The sequence below is a fragment of the Tauraco erythrolophus genome, chromosome 1 (genome assembly GCF_009769465.1).
Source record: "Tauraco erythrolophus isolate bTauEry1 chromosome 1, bTauEry1.pri, whole genome shotgun sequence".
Lineage (NCBI taxonomy): Eukaryota > Metazoa > Chordata > Aves > Musophagiformes > Musophagidae > Tauraco > Tauraco erythrolophus.
This window is the reverse complement of record NC_141465.1, coordinates 65,876,115-65,894,768: the sequence shown is the minus strand read 5'-3', so window position 1 is coordinate 65,894,768 and position 18,654 is coordinate 65,876,115. Positions and strand designations below refer to the sequence as shown.

At 46.8% G+C, this 18,654-nt stretch overlaps 1 protein-coding gene across 1 annotated transcript in view; it reads right to left on the bottom strand.

Annotated features, from left to right (window-relative positions):
* ECRG4 (ECRG4 augurin precursor) overlaps positions 1-17,546 on the bottom strand; it is a 45,179-nt gene extending 27,633 nt beyond the window's left edge. Inside the window, exon 1 of the mRNA XM_086610491.1 lies at positions 17,395-17,546. Within this exon, the coding sequence (XP_086466617.1) occupies positions 17,395-17,546 (152 nt within the window). The remainder of the gene's footprint in view (positions 1-17,394) is intronic.
* Between the last annotated feature and the right edge of the window lie 1,108 nt (positions 17,547-18,654).

The following is an 18,654-nucleotide window of genomic DNA, read 5'->3' as shown; positions in this document are numbered from 1 at the left end:
ATAAAGCCGTGTTGGTGATACCATAATTGAGTTTAGTGGAAGTGATTTATCAGGTTGCTAATAGAGAATTTAAACTTCGGTGGGGGGGAACAAGCAGCAGGACAATATGAACTTTTCAGAAACAAGAGTCTTGGGTTTTATGTAAATGGTTGTGTTAATGAAAACCAAGGGGAAAAAAAACAGTCACAACATTTTCACTTACAGAGCAGATGATAGCTTATCAAAGGAAAAAGGATTTCAAAGTTCTTCCTGAAATGTCATCTGGGTTTCACCATCTCTCTGATAACACCTAGTGCATAGGATCTGTTTTCCACTCCTTGCTGTTAACTGATTAGAAGTCTATAATTCTTCATTATGCAGAGAAAATGTGGAAGAGTCCCATGCTTCAACATAGGAACAATAAACGTAATTTTAGTGTTTTTTTTCATGGGAAAGAATAATTTTCCCCAAGAGCCAAATCAAAATCCTAATAGGCTCAAAAGAAAGGCTTCACTGATCTCAATAGAGTTTGAATCAAGCTTTTGTTTAGTTTATTTTCCTGGTCTTACTTTTATGAATTGTTATCTAATATTTGCATTGTAGTTAGCACTCAAAAGCTCCGAACTCGGGGTCCCATTGTGCTGAGCAACAGACAAGCCCCCATGAAGACATCAGGTTTTGTAAGTGAACGTGTACCTAACGGCTGCTGGAGCTTGTGAAATGGCAGAGCCCCACAGCCATCCTCAGTGGCCTCGAGCCTGGTGGCTTACAGTCTGCTGGAGCTGAGGAGAAAAGTCACATCTCTCAGCAGGCGCTGCTACGGGGACCATGACCATCAGCACCTCCTGAGGATGACACCAACCTGCAGAGGGGGCAGGTGGTCAGATGTCCAGCACCTGTGGCCATGTTTGGTGAAACTGCACCTCAGCAGTTATCAGTGAGCCAACAAGTTTAGATTTAAGTGCTGGTGCTTCAAAGTGTTGCTGAATGGCTTAGGAGGAAGTGCTGAGACCTGGCACTGACGATACAGCAACGCTCTAGATTGAGAGCTCAGAGTTTCTGCACACTGATGTCTACGTACAGTGCTTACCTTCTGAGCTCACCAACTTCCTCACCAAGGACAAAATATATCCATTACCACAATAGGTTCGATCTTATTTGGCTGGGGAGCCATCTTTTTGGAAAAACTCTCCTTTTTCTTTAATTAATTGTTTTGTTTTCCTCTCCAAAGGTAGAGGAACAGTGAAACAGCCCTATCAAGAATTTCTAATTTTGATAAATTAATTGTTTCCCTGTAGAGTGATCAATTATAGGAGATGCTGGGAAATGCACTTGCACGTTTCAGAGTGTCTCAAATTCATTAGCTATTCCACTTGAGTTACGAGTTAGCGAGCAAGACGAAGAAGATGCCTTTGGAATAACTCTTTGCAGCTCCTGTGTTTTTAAATAGGCAGCTAAGAATTTACCGTTTCCTCCTTTTCAGTTGTTTGCTTTATTTTTCATACAAAAGAGAGTGTAATCAGCTTTCCTATTAAATAAAAAGATGAGGATAAAATTCCCATTGTTAAATCGTGTCTATCGGCACCTCTTTGTCTCCACATAACAATTGTTATTCTCTAAATCTTCTATTTCCTATTATCCTATGTGTATTAGTTGCTGTTTTTTCTATCAAGATTTCTCTAAGGCAGGCCTCTAAAATTGCTGTGGCAACAATTTGCCTAGTATTTTTTTTCTCTTGTTTGGTAGGCAAGGGTGGCTTCCTTGCTTATAACTCATTCCAGAACCCAGGCACGGGTGATCACCATGGGTCCAGCGTCGATCTTTCCATCTTCCCTAGACCCTCCATGGAGCTACTTCAAGAAGCCCGCATCATGGTCCCCCGTGCTCTCCATTTCAGAAAAGCCACCGGGCTGCTCCAAGTAGCGGGGGGTGTAGTGTGGCAGGTACCTCTGGTCTGTCATGGTTAATGCTGCATTCAGACCCTTTGGCCGTGTGAAGCCATGACAAAACCTTGAAGAGACACTTGGGTACCTCTGCCTCAGCCCCTGCACATACCCTGATCCTTTCCTCTCCAGTTCCCATGCCAGGGTCATGCCTCCTGGCCAGGACAGTGATGCAGCCATGCAGATTCCTTAAACATCTGTGAGGTGAGGATGCTGCTCACACAGCCTCCACACGTCCACTGTCCGAGAGATTGTGTGATGCCACCCAATGAAACAGATGTGACAAGCAGATGAGCAGGTGGGAGGTGGTGGAGATAAGAAAGAACTGTGGAGAGGCCTCCAAAACCCCAGAAGAAAAACAGGTGTGAGGGAGTCATCCCACAGCAAGTTCAGCCAAATTCCGCAGCAAACCAGTACGCAGAGTAAGGAGGGGACCTGGACTGCAGGATTGTGGTGGGTGCCAAAAGCCTTTCCTGTTGGTTCTTGAACTATTGTTTCATGATTAAAGCATCCAAAGGCCTCGGGCAAGTTTAGAACTGTGATATGCAAAGGGATGCCATTGCTGCACAGAGAATGAGAAAGCCTTTCTCTAAAAAGCAAATTCGGAAGAAGAGTATGAGATTTGAAGTTAAAGGACTCCAGATAACTGAAGGCTGAGGACTTCAGGCAGTAGGCTGTTCCCCTCAGCTCCTTTCTCTGGGTAACTCACGACTTTCAGAGCCTGTTACAAGAGTCCTACTCACAACCCAAGCCTGAATGCAAGTGAAGCATTGTCAGGGCAATACTCCAGACTCTCCCATGAGCTCAGCCTGAACAACTAGTAGCAGTAATGTAACTGGAAGGAGCCTGTTGAGACACTGAATCCAGTCTTTGGCAGTCACAGGCAACCGTGTAATAGATCCATACCCCTTCTTTGCTTTGCCACAAAACACTTCCTTATTCCAGCACAAATTTAATATCTTTGGTGCAGAAATAAAGCACACAACAGCCACCTCAAAGGACCACAGAAAGGTAGCAAAAAGGGTCCTAATGTCCTAGGACTACGCCAGAGTAAGAAGTCTGTCAGGGTAAAAAGCCCAGATGATCTTCCAGGGTGTACTGCACCCTATGTCACCTCGGGAGGTAAAATCCCTATTGGTTCTTGATTTGATTCTTATTGCTAACCTGGCGATCATCTCAGTTCTGAGTCTGAGGACCAGAGGGATGAACCAGCCACTCACAAGGTTGCTCGGTCCTTCACAGATAAGCTTTGCCTCCTATCCACGTTCTCCCCTCTTGCTGTAGCCAGTCTCTGACCTCCAGAAGGAGGAGGAACACCAAGCATGGCATCTTGTTCAAAACTTCCCTGTTCCCCGCAGCTAAACTGAGCGCCAAGGGAAGTCATGAAGTGCCCTGGGTCTTACAAAGGACCATCAGGAGCATGGAATTAATTAATTAATCTTTATCCCAGCTTGGCAGGAGTCACAACCAAGGGAGCATTTTGCCAGAGGATCTGTGGCTGAGGATCTAGCTGCATTTTCATGATTAACCCTGATTTGGAAGTTTAAGTCTTAAGCCATTTCTGATCATCTCATCTTGCAACATGAAAGCTCTGGAAAGTCATACATGTTAGCAAGGCACATGGTAGGTAGGAGGTCTATTGCCTGCAAAATTGATTTATTCAGGAAAACACAACTCAAATCAGAGTTCAAGTAAATAAGAAAATAAAAATCAGGGCACCTTTAAAAGTTCCTCAGCTCCTGCTGTTATTTTTCTGCATGATGTCATGTTCTATTTTTGAGATGATAAACACTTCCACAGCAACAATTTTGATGTCACAAACAGAAAATAATGATTCCAGGAGAGAGGGAGATGAAGCAGGAGCAGATGACCTCTTTAAAACTAACAATAATAATAATCATCCTCTTTTCCTTCAAAAACCTTTGGTGACAAAAAGCTAGAAGAGAAATACAAAAAATGAAGTGATATACAAGTCCCAGAACTGTCACTGAAGACTATGGTTTGTTTTAAAGCCTCTAAACAAGACATAAGTGGGTCTTTTACCCTGTAGCTATTGCTGCCCCAAAAAAGGTCAAAACTAAATAAAAATACTCCTCTTTCTACTGTGGAATTCTGACCAGGACATGGTCTTAACTACCACATCAGTGCCGTTCCCACAGAAAACAAGGTCAGAGTTTGACCCTTCACTTTATTTTTAAACACACTTTTTTGCATTTGAACATGCAAGTAGTAGTAGTTTAAGAAAAAAAAAAAAGGTCCAGATGTTTGATGAAATGTCAGCAGGGAATCAGTCAATTCTGCTTTCAGTTGATGCATTTAACGTCCTTACTGAACTGGTAGACCACCATAGTTTACTTTCAGAAGGATGAGCATACTTCAGTAGATATATTCTTTCATTAGGGGGAAATAAACGTCTCAGAAAATGGCACCATTAAATGAAAAGGAAAAATAAAAACACCAGCTATGAAATTAGGGCAAATTTATGATCTGCCTCTAGTCAAGAGAATACATAAGACAAATCAGGGAGAATAGAAGGATGCTACGTGCAGTTCTGAAGGTGAGCAAGAGAAGACTTTAATTGAAGTGCCTTGAAAGAAAAGGAGACTTTGGAAAGAAAAGCTTCTTAAATATCAAAAGATAAAGGACACTGAGCAGGCTTAGTGAGTTAGTCTTTGAAATGCAGTACCAACTTCCAAGTCAGCAAAACATGTATAGATTTATGTATAACAGCACAATGATCTCTTGTACTTATGAAAAGTTAACTTTCGCAAATGAGATTGCATGCCTCTATTAGCAAAATTCCTTTTTCTGCAGTCTGCATGTCCAAAAATAAACCAGTAAAGCAGAAAATCCTCATGTTCAGAGAAATCGAGAGGACTGCCTAAGCTGCCTATTTAAAATCTTTCCCAAACGTGGATGCATCTACTTGCTTGCACACGCTAGTGCACATCTCATCACTGCAGGTAAAACCCAAACGCAGCACGTAATTCAGACACTTGCAGCCCAGATCGAGTACGTCAAGTTGAATGTGGAGCATCTTCCCATCGTTGCTTGCAGTGCCCCGTTGGGAGGATATTTTAGCACGAAAATGGCCCAGCCCAGCTAGAGGAGCAGGAGGAGGACCTCCGCAGGGCTGGTCTTCTTGCTCAGCTGCTTGCAGACTGTATAGCAACCAAACGGACAACACATTTTAAACAACCACACCTATCCAGGCACACACACGTCTGTCTTACTGTCTTCCATGAGACAAAAGGAGAGGTAGAAAGTATGTTTTCCTTTCCAGCTTGCAAGAGATGATCGCAGACAACTTGGAGAACAACAGGACAGCTGCAGTGACGAAGCCTGTTTTCCAAAGGTGTTGCAACAGAGCCAGCAGAAAGAAAACCACACTGAACTTTGCAAGAGGAGCTGGACACATATATTGTATCACAAGTATATTATTGCATAAATGCAATTTCTGAGGGACTTACCCCTGCTTCAGCAGGGAGGTTTGCCAGCAGCCTTGTGCTATATCAGAGGCAGTGAGCAGCGATGCTTCCTCGAGCTGCCCCAAGGAATGGGACGAGCGCAGCAACCTTCCCCTTCTGGGGACATTTCTCAAGGAAAAACATCCACAAATTCAAGGAAGCAAGACAAGGAGGCCCCTTCTCTATTTAAAAAAATAATATTTTTATCATTTTGTTCTGATCCCTCTAAGGAAGCCTGAATAAGGGAGAGACAGAAGGAAGATATTTACCTATTAAAAATAAATGATCAGACATGATTTTTTGAGACTTGTACCATATGGCTGGAAAACTTCTCAGGGAAAAAAAATAATCCTCTTGAGACTGAATTTCCTTTTGATAGGAGCTTGGGCAAGGGTACGCTCACTAGGGGTCTTTAAACTCTGCTTGTTAGAGCAGATGCCTGGCTGCTTACCTGTGGCAACGACACATGGCTCTTCTTTTCATCCACGATTTGGTTGGCTTTCGAGCAGTCGAATTATAGCTCTTCAAGGACTTTAAAAAACGTGACTTATCGGTTCTCTTCCTATACGCTGCTCTTTGAAACCAAGACTAGACAGCATGCAAACCACATGCTAAACAATATTTAAATGAGTGTCATCTTCAGTACCCCTGTTGTTGGGAGGCAGCTCTGTGCCGCGGTGACCTCTTTGATGTGTTTTGGGAGGAAAGAGGGAAGGAAAGGCTGCAGGCACTGCACCGCCGACACCGCTCAGGTACGGAGCGGGGCCAGGTGGGTGCAGCCACTCGCACCTGCGCTGCCCAAACCTAAAAACTGTGCGAGCCCCGAGCCCCAGTTTCCCAGCTAGGAGAGCTCTTGTTTTGCTTTAGGCTCCAGTCCGAGACTGAACCAAAGGCACTGGGCAGACTGGGAAGGGGCAGAGAATTTGGGCCGGGCTCATAGTGAGCTTTAGGCTGAAATTCTTACAGTAAAATACAGGCAGGCCAGGCAGGCTGCATCCCAGGATTCAGGATCGGAGAAGGAGAGCTGCCATCTTCTCTCTCACCTGCACATTGGGGATCAGGCACTACATTGACTGCAAAATGGTCCCTTTTACTCCACCCTTTGGCTTGCACCTTGGACGTGGAGGGCTGCAGCAGGATGCACGGAGGGAGATGGGAGGAACAAAAACCCAGACCTGTATAGGGTTTCGGCTCAGACATCGCACCGATGTTTTATATCAGCTCCGCAATGAAGTGGAGAGCGGAGAAGGCAGGCTCCTGGGAGACAAGGGATGAGACCTGCAGAGGGGAGATGGCTTCTGCCACTTGCTCCTTGCAAAGAACAGGTTAACAACATGTGATAGACAAGGTCACATACACTTTTTAATTATATGTCAATTATTTCTTGAATACTGAAGTGTCAGACTGCAGAATAACAGAGGGAAAAACATAGAATCATAGAATGGTTTGGGTAGGAAGGGACTTTAAAGATCATCTAGTTCTGACCTCCCTGCCATGGGCAGGGATACCTTCGATTAGATCAGGTTGCTCAAAGCCTCATCCAGCCTGGCCTTGAACACTTCCAGGAATGAGGCATCCACAACTCCTCTGGGCAATCTGTTCCAGTGTTTCACCACTCGCATTGTAAAAAAAATCTTCCTTAGCTCTAATCTAAATCTCCCCTCTTTCAGTTTAAAGCCATTGCTCTTTGTCCTATCACTACATGCCCTTGCAAAAAGTCCCTTTCCTGCTTTCTTGCAGGCCCCCTTTAAGTACTGGAAGGCTGCTAGAAAGTCTCCCTGGAGCCTTCTCTTCTCCAGGCTAAACAACCTCAACTCTCTCATCCTGTCTTCATAGTAGAAAGCTGTAGGATTGAACTGGGACCAGTGCCAGGGAAAAGGCTACAGCCCCTGTATCTCAGTGATACACAGTGGGGGCACGGGAGCACCCCAGCAGCTGTAATGCAGCTGCTGCAGGTCTGGCAGTCAATGGAGAGACCAGCTACTGTGCAGTAGCTGCTTTGACCTCTGGAGGGGCAGTAGCTGCTTTGACCACTGGAGGGGCTGCCCACCTCCCGCTCAGCACTCTCTGGCCTTTGGCCCGTCACACCTAGGGACCCTCGCAGAGCTGAGAGCAAGCTAATGATTTTTTAAAGACAGCGAAACCCCCTGGGTTGCAGGGTGACGTGAAGCCCTCTGGCCACACGACGTGGTTATGCCCCATATCTTTTAAAAGTAAAGATGGATGAGAGGTCTTAGCCCAGGTCAAACTATCCTGACGCAGTCTTCTGGGGATGGCAATTAATCAGTGATGGGCATGTGCGCGCAAACACACACACACACAGAAAAAAAAGGCCAGAGGAGGAGGGGGATGGGAGAGCATCCCTTCAGACTCAGACCTAGCCTTGGTTTACGTTCCCTCCCCCCAGACATACGACTTGCAGCCATGCCACGTCTCCTGCCGCTGCCCTGAACCCCAGACAAGCTGGGGGCTGCGCCTCCCATGCCGGCCACGCTCACCAGCCTTTTGCATCGCAGGAGCAGCTCCCCCCTGCTCCCCTGCTCACTGCAGGATCCCTGAGGATTTCAGTGCAGGTTACATCTTTTGGCTGCTTTCCCTGCCCCCAGCCCACTGGGGGCAGGGAAAAAACCCTGCATTTTCAGGCAGTTTCTGAAAGGAGGTTCGGTCCCCCAGGATGGCCGGGAGAATGGATGTGACTGCTTGGCTGGCGAGCTGCTGTGTCCTGGGGGTACGGGCACAACCCCACAGCTCAGGGGCATGTGGCGAGTTGTGGGGCCTGGATTTTTTTTCCTTTTGTTTAGTGTTTTTCCATATCTTATATGAAGCTGTACATACATCACTATGGCCCTCACAAGGGTGGACGTGCCCCGTCATGTGATGCTCCGCTTTCTTCTGCTTCCCCAAAAGCCTGATCTTGCCACGATTTCCAGCAATGGGACAACAGCGCCTTTTATCTGGGTTTGCTTTGGGCAGCTGGGCCTCTGAGATACGAATGCGTGTATTTCCTCCTCTTCCTTCTCCTTTTCCCCTTCTCAAGAGGCTCAGTTGAAGTGCCTGAGTAACAGATTGCACCTCTGGAAGTGGGGCATTTGTGCCGCTTTCTTTACTTCTCTCCCAAGACAACTCCATCCCTCCCCTGCACTGAGGCGCCTCTGCTGTGTCGTCACAGAGCCGCAGGCAGAACTGGACTCTCCGAGACGATTGCAACTTACGAAGTAATATCTGCATCACATCAGTGTTTTATTCGACACGTGATGATCAGGTAGCTGTCACTCTGTCTCTCCCTGCAGCAGATGACAGAGGTATCTGTGTCCCCGGCTCCGTCAGACCCTGCCAGTGCCCGTATCCGCCACCGAGACTCCCTCAGGTGACACTTTCCATTTTCTTCTGCTTCTGTCAGCAAAAACATTAACGTTGCTTTTGCTGCTCCTTCCCTTCGCTCTGTTCTGCCTTTCTGCCAATACGTATTTGCCGCAGCAGACCCCCCTCGCGCCCTGAAATGGCAAAACACATGTTAGCACAGAGCCAGCTGCAAGCAAACCCCTGCGCTGCAGAGTCTGTAACGGGGCCTGTGGCATTTACCCGGATTATTACAACCTGTTAGTCAAGTACCTGAATGTATTGGGCTATGCAGAAAGACCGTGGCTTTGTTTTCAATTTGCTTTTTCTCTTCTGCAAGCTTTCTGTCACAGCAGTCAGATGCCAAACTCCTGCCCATGCACTTCTCTCTTCGGTATGGATGCCTAGGAAGGGAGAAGTGAGATCGGAGACCCTTCTTCACTGCTGCATCTGCTCAGGGTCTGTGAGCTTTGATTCAGGTCAGCTGGCATCAAAGAAGACTCAGGAGTGTTTGCTCTCAGTTCCAAGGGTGAACAGAATAATCTGTTCTAAAGCTCAGGCCCCCGCCTGCCCTTCATCAGGGGTCACTTCGTGCGGGGGGAAACAGGAGAGAGGAGAAATGATGTGCTGAGCTTCATTCTTCTGTGCTACGGCCGGCGTCAGCAGCCCTCTGAAAGAGGGAGGTAACCGCGCTGCCACTTGTTCAAATATTTTCAGTAATAAAGGTGTTAGTTTAATAAATCTCCCGGAGGAGGAAGTGTTGCCCTTGTTCAGCATTTTTTGCTTTGAGCCTGGAGTAGCTGTGACCAACAGTTAACAATCTGAGAGGAGTGGTGAGGGGGAGATGGGGATCCAGGTTCAGTTTTTGTAAGAGGTTTCTTTTGGTTTTGCTTTTGGACACGACAGCCACTACTGCCAATTCTCCTCCACCTGCTCCCTCCTTAAATCCAGAGTGGCAATGTGCAAAGCTGGAAAAACATTCACTCAGCCTCCACCTTAGCCCAACCATTTACTTTCCTGATGAGACAAGTTCTGCCTCCGCAAATACTAATCATTTTCAGCACCTTCTCATATTCTTTTCTTCTGCTCATTTCTCTACACTTTGTGCAAAACAAATTATTCACCTGGATTGCTGAGCACCAGCTGTGTTCTCTCCCAGGCAGAGCAGAACAGGCTGCAGACCTTCATTCCTGATTCTGATGGAGAGGAAGAAGAAGGGCCTCGCAGACACAGCAAGCTGCAACTCCGGTGATCCAGATTTGCTTCCTCAGTGTCCTCCTGCCTCACCTGTGGAGAGCAGGACCAGCAAATCTCCTGCCCTCTCAGAGGTGCAAGGGGAAAAACTGATCAGAAAAGTGGTCAGATCCCAATGTGATCCGTGCAGCTGTCAACAGTACATCATTGTTATTATTATTGTTGTTGTTGTTATTATTATTATTACGTTTGCTGTTTTTTTCTCCAGCCAAGTGACTACCGAAGTGAAGCAGAGCAGCTTCAACAGGAAGGCGTGGGTGATGCACCCAGGGAGCCCAAGGGAGAGAGGAGGAAGCTAACCCACATCTACCACATCCTGCATTAATGCTGGTGCTTTTTGAGAGGAGGAGGCCCTCTTCTTCCGCTGGCTCTACTTTTTGAGGAAGGCTTAGTAAACACATTTCATGCAATGCATCCCCCTCAGGCATCACAAAGGGTCCCCGAGGTGGGGAACAGGGAGCACAACAAGGCGCTGCCCCAACACCAAGTGTAAACCCTACTCAGAGAAACCATGGGAAGCAATGGTCACTTACTCCTGGAAGAATAACACCTACTTCTATGAAGACAGCCAGGTCCCAGACTAATGAGATTTCCATGGGTTTTCTGAATGTCACCCCAAACACTATGAGCAGAGACGACTATCATTTAAAAGCACATTTTCAGCCTGCTGCGTGAGCAGTGGTCATGCAAGTCCTTTGTGCCTCCTGCTGAAAGTGCACTTCAGAAGCTTCCTAACAATTACATGTAATGCAGCAGGACAACAGGACCTCTGGACATACACCTGATTTCTGTACGGAGAATGGGCATGTTGCTCGTTGTGGATTCATAGTCCAATAAACTCCGCCTCTTTTCTATTCTAGAAAAAATGTTCCTCAGCTAATTTGGCCTTGTGAGCAGGTTGTGATCATTTGTGAGCTTTCATGAACGTTATTAACTGAAGTACATCACAACAACTATGGGCGAAGTGTTATTTCTGCTGCTTCTTCATCTATTTCTCTCTGTTCTGCATGACCACTGACTCAGGTTGGACGACATTGTGGCAAGACCAGCCGAAGCCCTCACCCCAGTCGGTCCCTTCACACCACCTCAACATCCATTTAAAAAAATGCTCTTTTCAGCTCTTTCCATTTTTTATTTTTTTTCTCCTAGCTGCTTCTTTCAAGCTCTGATCTGGTAGCACAGCCACATCCCTAGGGACAGGGGAACTCTGCCCTGTAGCACCACTGCAGAATTCACTGCTTCACTAGATCACAACCTACTTGTTAATTCACCTAAATCACATGAAAATGTTCTGTGGCTGTGGTGGAAAGATCAAGAATAAAGAATATATCTTGCTCCAAAGTGTTATTTATACTAAAATGCAGCACATTTCAGAATACAACAGATTGATGAATAAGCTTTTCATCATCAACCTAGCAAGCAAATGAAACGGTCAGATACGTGCCAGGGCTGAAGATTGATGGCTTTCCAATACCCTGCCAGTGGCTTTACCTACACACCCACTCCACCATTCATTCCTCCCCTCGGCACTTTCCCTGTCATCGTCTCCTACAGCTGGAGAGCCCTTCGGCAACTCCAACCTCTTCAAACCCTTCCTTTGACCCTGCTCCTTTTGTGCTGCCTGCTAAACTGCAGGACAGTGGCCCTGTGGTGGGCACGGCATGGCTTCAGTGTGCTGAGCCAAGGGCAACTCTTCTACCCTTCGCTTAGGCTGCTTTTCCCCTCTTCTGCTACCTGCCAATCCATGTATTTCTCTGGTTCTTGGCTATGAGGAGCTGGAAAGATGAACACACAGCGAAAAAAAGCTTGTCTTTTTTAAATTACAACGCATGGATTGGTTTTGTTTGTTTTCATGATCTACTCTACCTTTGGGTAGAGAGTTGTGATTTACTGCCGGTGTCATCCCAATGGTGAGAACTTTTGTGCAGGCTGTGGCTTTATCAGCTCAGAGTTGTTCACATCCGCATAGCTTTCTCTGCTAGATGTGTGGGATTAAAGGTCCCATCAGTGTAACTGCATCCATGCCAGATGGCTGTCCTGATTTAGTTGTTACAGATGGAGTCAAAGCCCTACCAAAACCATTTAGGTAAGCCTTTGTTGTGCATCAAGTGAAAGTACAGCAGGGCTCATTCTCCCTGCTGAATGAGGATGCTTGATGTAGTCTATTACTTTCCACCTCACAATAATCCACGAGTTACCATTCATCAACACTTGACCTGGTATTCGCCTACAGAAATCCTTAATACAGCAATTTTCTTTCACGTCAGTGACTTTTTCCATTTTCCTTCCAACTTTCAGAGTCATTCTCCCTTCCTGGCCATACACCCTCAAGCTTTCTGAAAAGGTAATTGCACATGCTGCTGGTTTACCTTGATTTCCATTGCACTGGTCTAGATTCAATCCTAGAGCTTTGTGTTGTGGCTAAGATTAGCGACTCACAGCCTTGGGTGCAGCTGGGCTGATCACAAGAAGCAGGTTTCTTTGTTTTGCTAAGGATCTGAGAAGCTACAGGAGATAACCCTCCTTCGAGGACATCTGAAATACTAATGACAGGAGGGCACACCACAGGGCAAGTGCTTGCTGTTCTGTTTTCCAGACACGTGACTCATTCCTTTTCCTGATGGAAAATATTTCTCTTAATGCTTGATTTCTCCTTCTGGCTACCCAATACCATCTCCCTGGGTCTCTTTATTCAGGATAATAGGTATTCCCTCACAGCCCCAGAGTTTGAGCCGTGCATAAGGTTTTGCGATTTGGTTGCACAGAAGAGGAGCTCTCTGGTTGCAGGGGCCAGCATGGAAGAAAGCAGCAGCCTCACCAGCTGGCAGGGATTACAGCTCATAAGTAGACCTGCTGGGGTTGACAGCTCCCATTTACCAGGGTGCTCCACCTCAAAAAGGCCCAAACACCTCCATGGCCCAGTTACCTATGGGCAGGGGGGTGATTTTGGTGTACATTCAAGAATGACCCACTAGTGTCACACGCTATGAGCTCTTCCACGTAGACATAGTGGCTACAGTTCTGGGGGCAGATGGGTGCCAAGGTTTCTGTACATGCTCTGGGGATGTACAAACACAATAGAGGAGATGGTGAACTCGATCTAGGAGCCTCCTTTTGGACTCCTTGCCTTGAACATGTTGGACCATATTGTACCAGGAGCTACAGAAATAATCTCCCCTAACATGGGAAGCCTTTTCTTTTATTATTATTATCAAGCTACTTTCCAGCATGGGCATACAGAACTGAGGAAGGGGAAAAGAAAATTGTTTTCAGGATTCAGATAGTGGGGATCCATGACTTGCTCCAGCTGATGGATGGGAGACACTTCATAAAAAAAACCACATGGTCTTTCTCTTAGCTCCATTGGCAGGAACAGCAAGATCCGGATGCAAAAAGAAAAGGGAGTTGGTTTGATCCTTCTGTTCTGCCCAGCTGGTTGCCAGGGGAGGGTCTTCGAGGGCAGGGAAACAGTGCTTGGCCTGCACCAGAACAGGCAGGAAGATATGTGGCACAGTGCCTGGACTCCATGCTATCACCACTTCATCACACAGCCATACCAGTCCACATAGGTTAGTGAACAAGTGCACCCATTTCACAAGGACGTTGTCTGGTCTTCTGTCCCCCCTATAATTAACCACAGACACAACAGTGCTATCTGGCAGAGGATTTTTTTTTTTTTTTTTTTAGTTAGAGAGGAAGAACCCTAAATAGTGCTCACAAACATACTATCAACACATGGCTCTGTTAATAATCTTTAATTGTGCTGTTCATAGCTGTGGTACCAAAAAAAGAGTCAAAAGGAGCAAAAGCCTTAAAGAGTAAAAATGAGTCACTGTAGCTAGAAGGAAGGCTAGAGATTCTCAACATCTCAGCATGGGAGTAACCAAGTTATCCCATGAACAGCTGAGTTTAGGGAGGGATAGGGTTAAAGTTAAAATTCAGGTTACAGTAACATTAATGGTTCGGAACGGGAAAAAGCCTAAAGCTCCAGTTGGCATTGGACTGTCAAAGCAATGTGTAGGCTGAAAAAAATCCATATCCCCTGACAATTTTTTCCTCTGGGCCACTGATGCAGGCTTTTGGCAGTAGATAAGCTGAGGCAAGAGCCTGGGGTAGGGTTAAGGTTGGGACACAAACATAGAGAGGTGGGAGAGAAGCTCTAGTTGGCATAGGGCTGCCAAGGGTCTTCCAAAGTAAGGAGCAGGCAGCACAAATGTTTCTCCCCAGCATTTTTTTCATTTAAATGATGGCTGGCAGTCTTGGCCTAGGGCTCTTTCCACGGGCTAGTGTTAGGGTTAACGTATGGGCTAGGCTTCTGAAAGATTGTTCCTCTGGCATCTTCATGATGAGTGGTGTTCCTCAGGGGTCATTACTGGGGCCCATGCTGTTTAACATCTTTGTCGGCAACATGGACAATGCTATTGAGTGCATCCTCAGCAAGTTTGCAGATGACACCAAGCTGTGTGGTGTTGTGGACACCCTGGAGGGAAGGGATGCCATCCAGAGGGACCTTGACAGGTCCTCATGAAGTTCAACAAGGCCAAGTGCAAGGTCCTGCATGTGGGTCGGGGCAATCCCAAGCACAAGTACAGGCTGAGCAGAGAATGGATTGAGAGCAGCCCTGAGGAGAAGGACTTGGGAGTGCTGGTGGATGAGAAGCTCAACATGAGCTGGAAGCGTGCACTTGCAGCCCAGAAAGCCAACCGTATCCTGGGCTGCATCCAAAGAAGTGCGGCCAGCAGGTCGAGGGAGGTGATTCTGCCCCTCTACTCTGCTCTTGTGACATCCCACCTGGAGTACTGCATTCAGCTCTGGGGCCCCCAACACAAGAAGGACATGGAGCTGCTGGAGCGAGTCCAGAGGAGGGCTACAAAGATGATCCGAGGGCTGGAGCACCTCTGCTATGAAGACAGGCTGAGAGAGTTGGGGCTGTTCAGTCTGGAGAAGAGAAGGCTCCGGGGTGATTTTATAGCAGCTTTCCAGCACTTAGAGGAGGCCTACAAGAAAGCTGGAGAGGGACTTTTTACAAGGGCATGTAGTGATAGGCTAAGGGGTAATGGCTTTAAACTGAAAGAGGGGAGATTTAGATTAGATCTAGGGAAGAAATTTTTTACACTGAGGGTGGTGAGGCACTGGAACAGGTTGCCCAAAGATGTTGTGGATGCCTCATCCCTGGAAGTGTTCAAGGCCAGGCTGGATGAGGCTTTGAGCAACCTGGTGTAGTGAAAGGTGTCCCTGCCCTTGGCAGGGAGGTTGGAACTAGATGATCTGTGAGGTCCCTTCCAACCCTAACCATTCTATGATTCTATGAAACCCTGTGGAAAAATGTTCATCCTCCTCTAGCATTTCATGGATGGCAATCCCCAGAACACCACCATCTGTGCCTGTCACTGACAACCAACCATCCACGTTGGGCAAGTGTTGCAGGTGGCCTTGTGTGACCAGCCAACCTGTGCTGAGGCAACTGTGTCCACAGAGTGACAAGGCACTGGAAGATCCTGCTGTGCTGCTCAGCTGCTGCACCAAGCACCCAGCCAAACCACTCTTATGGATAAAGTCAAAGTGCCACAGGTAATTTCCAGCAGCTATACCCATCTTCGGAGGTCAGAGAGAGCAATGTAGGGACTTGCACCTTAATTTGGTATTTCCTGGTTTGCCACCCTGAGCTCAGTGCTCTGGAAAGATGTTCATAGTCAGTGCTAATGGAGGCTGGGGCTGGCAGGGGCAGGTGGGCACAGAGGTTGTCTTGTAGTTTGTTTTTCATTGAAAATACAGTTTAGCCCATAGCGAGACATGCTAGTAGGTCCCATCACGTTCTTGCACCTGTGCGTAGTTGTTGGATCAAGGCCACAAGGAAAAGATTTACTGGGATGGAAGAAGAGAAGGACAAAAAGATACAAGATCAAACCAATGCACTTGGCACTAGTATCAAGAACCCGTTTTGGTGCCACAGGGATCTCAGCTCTTCCCAAAAGCGTACAGGGATCAGGGCACAACCCGTTTCAGGTCACGCTGCCATCTCAGCCCCCTTACAGGTCTGCAGGCACTAAAGCAAGTGTCAGATTTTAGAAGTACCAACGCAAAGCTAAGAAGAACTGGAAGTAAGTTGTTTATGCCCTTACTCAAAAACATGACATTCAAATCCTACTCAGAATTAGTCCCGCAAGAATCAAGCAAACTTAATAGCTCATATCAAAGTTGGCCTCACTTCTATAAAATTTCTGTTGCCTTTGTAAACACAGCTGAGTCTCCATTTTTCTCCTTCTTATTGGCAATGTATTTCACTTGCTAAATAAAGATATCTAAACAATCTCTCTTTGTACAATAATTTTTATGCTTTCCCCATCAGTCTGTTTCAGTCAGCTTCCCCTACTCTGTGGAGTACAGTGCAAAGCAGCATTCAGAGCATGATTTAAAAACATTTGGGGTTTTGGTCAAGATACTAACAGGAAAAACAAAATTTTCTGGGTGTAAACGCAGGGTGAGAGAAAGCCCCTCTTTGTCTCGCAGAGAGACGTGATGAATGTCCTGCTACTGTTTCCATTACAAAAAACAGTTTTCTGGACAGAACTGATGGTACAAATTTACTCCAACATAAAATCTAGAATTCAGAATCTACCAAAAATCTTTTCCGTGCATAACATATTTAATTTCTCTGGTTTACAGCCTAAAATCACTATTGCTCAAAACCCGTCTGTTATTTCCGCAACATAAACGCTTAATGAAATTGCTTTTATTTTTGCCTTCCCTTGGAACCCCTTATATCTAATTTCCATTCATCCCTACCCCCAGAGGGGAGTTGTCATGGGCAGAAACACCTGCTCAAGGTGAACTGGAAACCGAAAGCTTTTTCTGTCCAGTCATTTTAGACTTCACCCCGATGAACAGAAGGCACTGCTCAGCAGACCACCACCGACTTTAACAGGCTTTTGAATTGAGGGCAATCCTAACAGCAGTTACTCAAAAATACCCCACCCAAGCGGTTATCGGAAGCAACTCGCCCCTTCTCCTGAGACCCAACAGCCAACGACGGTGCGTAACGGAGCAGCGAACCTCCCCCTGCACCTCCAGCTGCAAACAGCAGCGCTGCCGCACCCAGTCTGAGTTTCTGCCAGATACCAAGCCTAAAAAGCGAGAGCAGCGCCAGCTATGAATGCAGATGGCTTAGGCCAGACTCTCCGTGCACTCCAGCCTTAGTCTAGTGATTTCCCCTGTCAATCCAAGTCCAGCTTTTTTCTGAAGATCATTCTTAGACGAGGAGACATACCTGTGAAGCAAATTGTTATGCTGCAGGCATAGCCTGGTCCCTTTTATTATTTATTTATTAAAATAAAATGGGGGATGATGCTGAGAGGGCACACACATTACTAGGTCAAGAGCGAAGAAAACTGTGTGCTTACCAGTGGTGTCACCTGCACAGCAGCGTGGGCTCTGTATCTGATACATGACATCTTAAGCATGCACGAGTCCTCCTCACATGCTGCAGGGAAAAAGCAACTCCTCTGAGACTCGGGAAGAAGGATTTACTTGCCTTCCTATGCCTCGGCTTACAAGTGCGCTCCATTAATTTGGTTTTAAATGACTCTGAAGACAACACACAGTTACTATCTAATCTAATCAAATAAATTATTTGGGGTAGAAAAAAAAGCAAAGCTGTTATCGTTTCCATCCAAGAGCAAGCGCTTCTCACTTCACCAGCTGCACAGGCAGACCTTTGTTCAAGAACCCCTACACGCATTTCCAGCAGCCGGCACAGAAGGACAGATTGTGCCTGGCAGAGAGAGGATGGGTGTGGAGAGTGTCCCACCGGCATGCCAGCCCGGTGGCTAACCGCGGTCGGGATGGGGACAGAGAAACTGTATCGGTCTGTTCGAGCTGCCAGATTTTCTTAAAGGAGATGGGTTTTTTCCTCCCCCCACCTCTGGTCTAGACCGAGTTTTGGCCCCATGTGAACGCGCCCTGTTGCCAGTCGTTACCCAGCTGTTGCAGGGCTTGTAACTCAGCTCCGTGCCTCCATCGTTGTAAAAGAGGTGAGAGAGAAGAGCCGCGTACAGAGGAACATTGATTTTTAAATGACATTTTGTTTCAGGGTAATACTCCATTAGAATAGATTGAAACATCTCCCATTAGGCTTCTGGAAAAGAAACTTCCCCTAGGTTTTCATAGCAACAGGTGAGGGCCACTCGCTCCAGCACTGCCTCTTGTCCCCGTGCGAGGGGCGGCCCGCACCTGCTCCTGCCTGAGACCAACCGGTGTGAGACGGGGATCCAGCTCTGCTGTAGGGTCGGGGACAGACCCTCCTGGCAAGTGCTGGTCCCACAGGCTGGCACTGGGATGAGCTGTTTCTCAGGGTCTGCACAGAAGAGACAGCTGCAGTCTGTCTCTGGCCCTGCACGTAGGAGTCTCGATCCACGTGGCAGACACGTGCCACTGGCCCCATGTTTCAGCAGAGAGGATGGTGAGCATCAGTAGAGAGGAAGATGAAAGGTCTGCCTGATTTTTGCATCACGCTCAGCTTCAAAAGGACATCAGAAAGACTTTTTTCCCCCATGAGAAGATAGAAAGAGCCTAGAAATAAGCACTGATTATTGGCTCCATCTACCAATGGAAATAATGGAAATAATTTTGATGGAAACAATTTTGAATCACAAACATACTAAGAGCACCTTGTG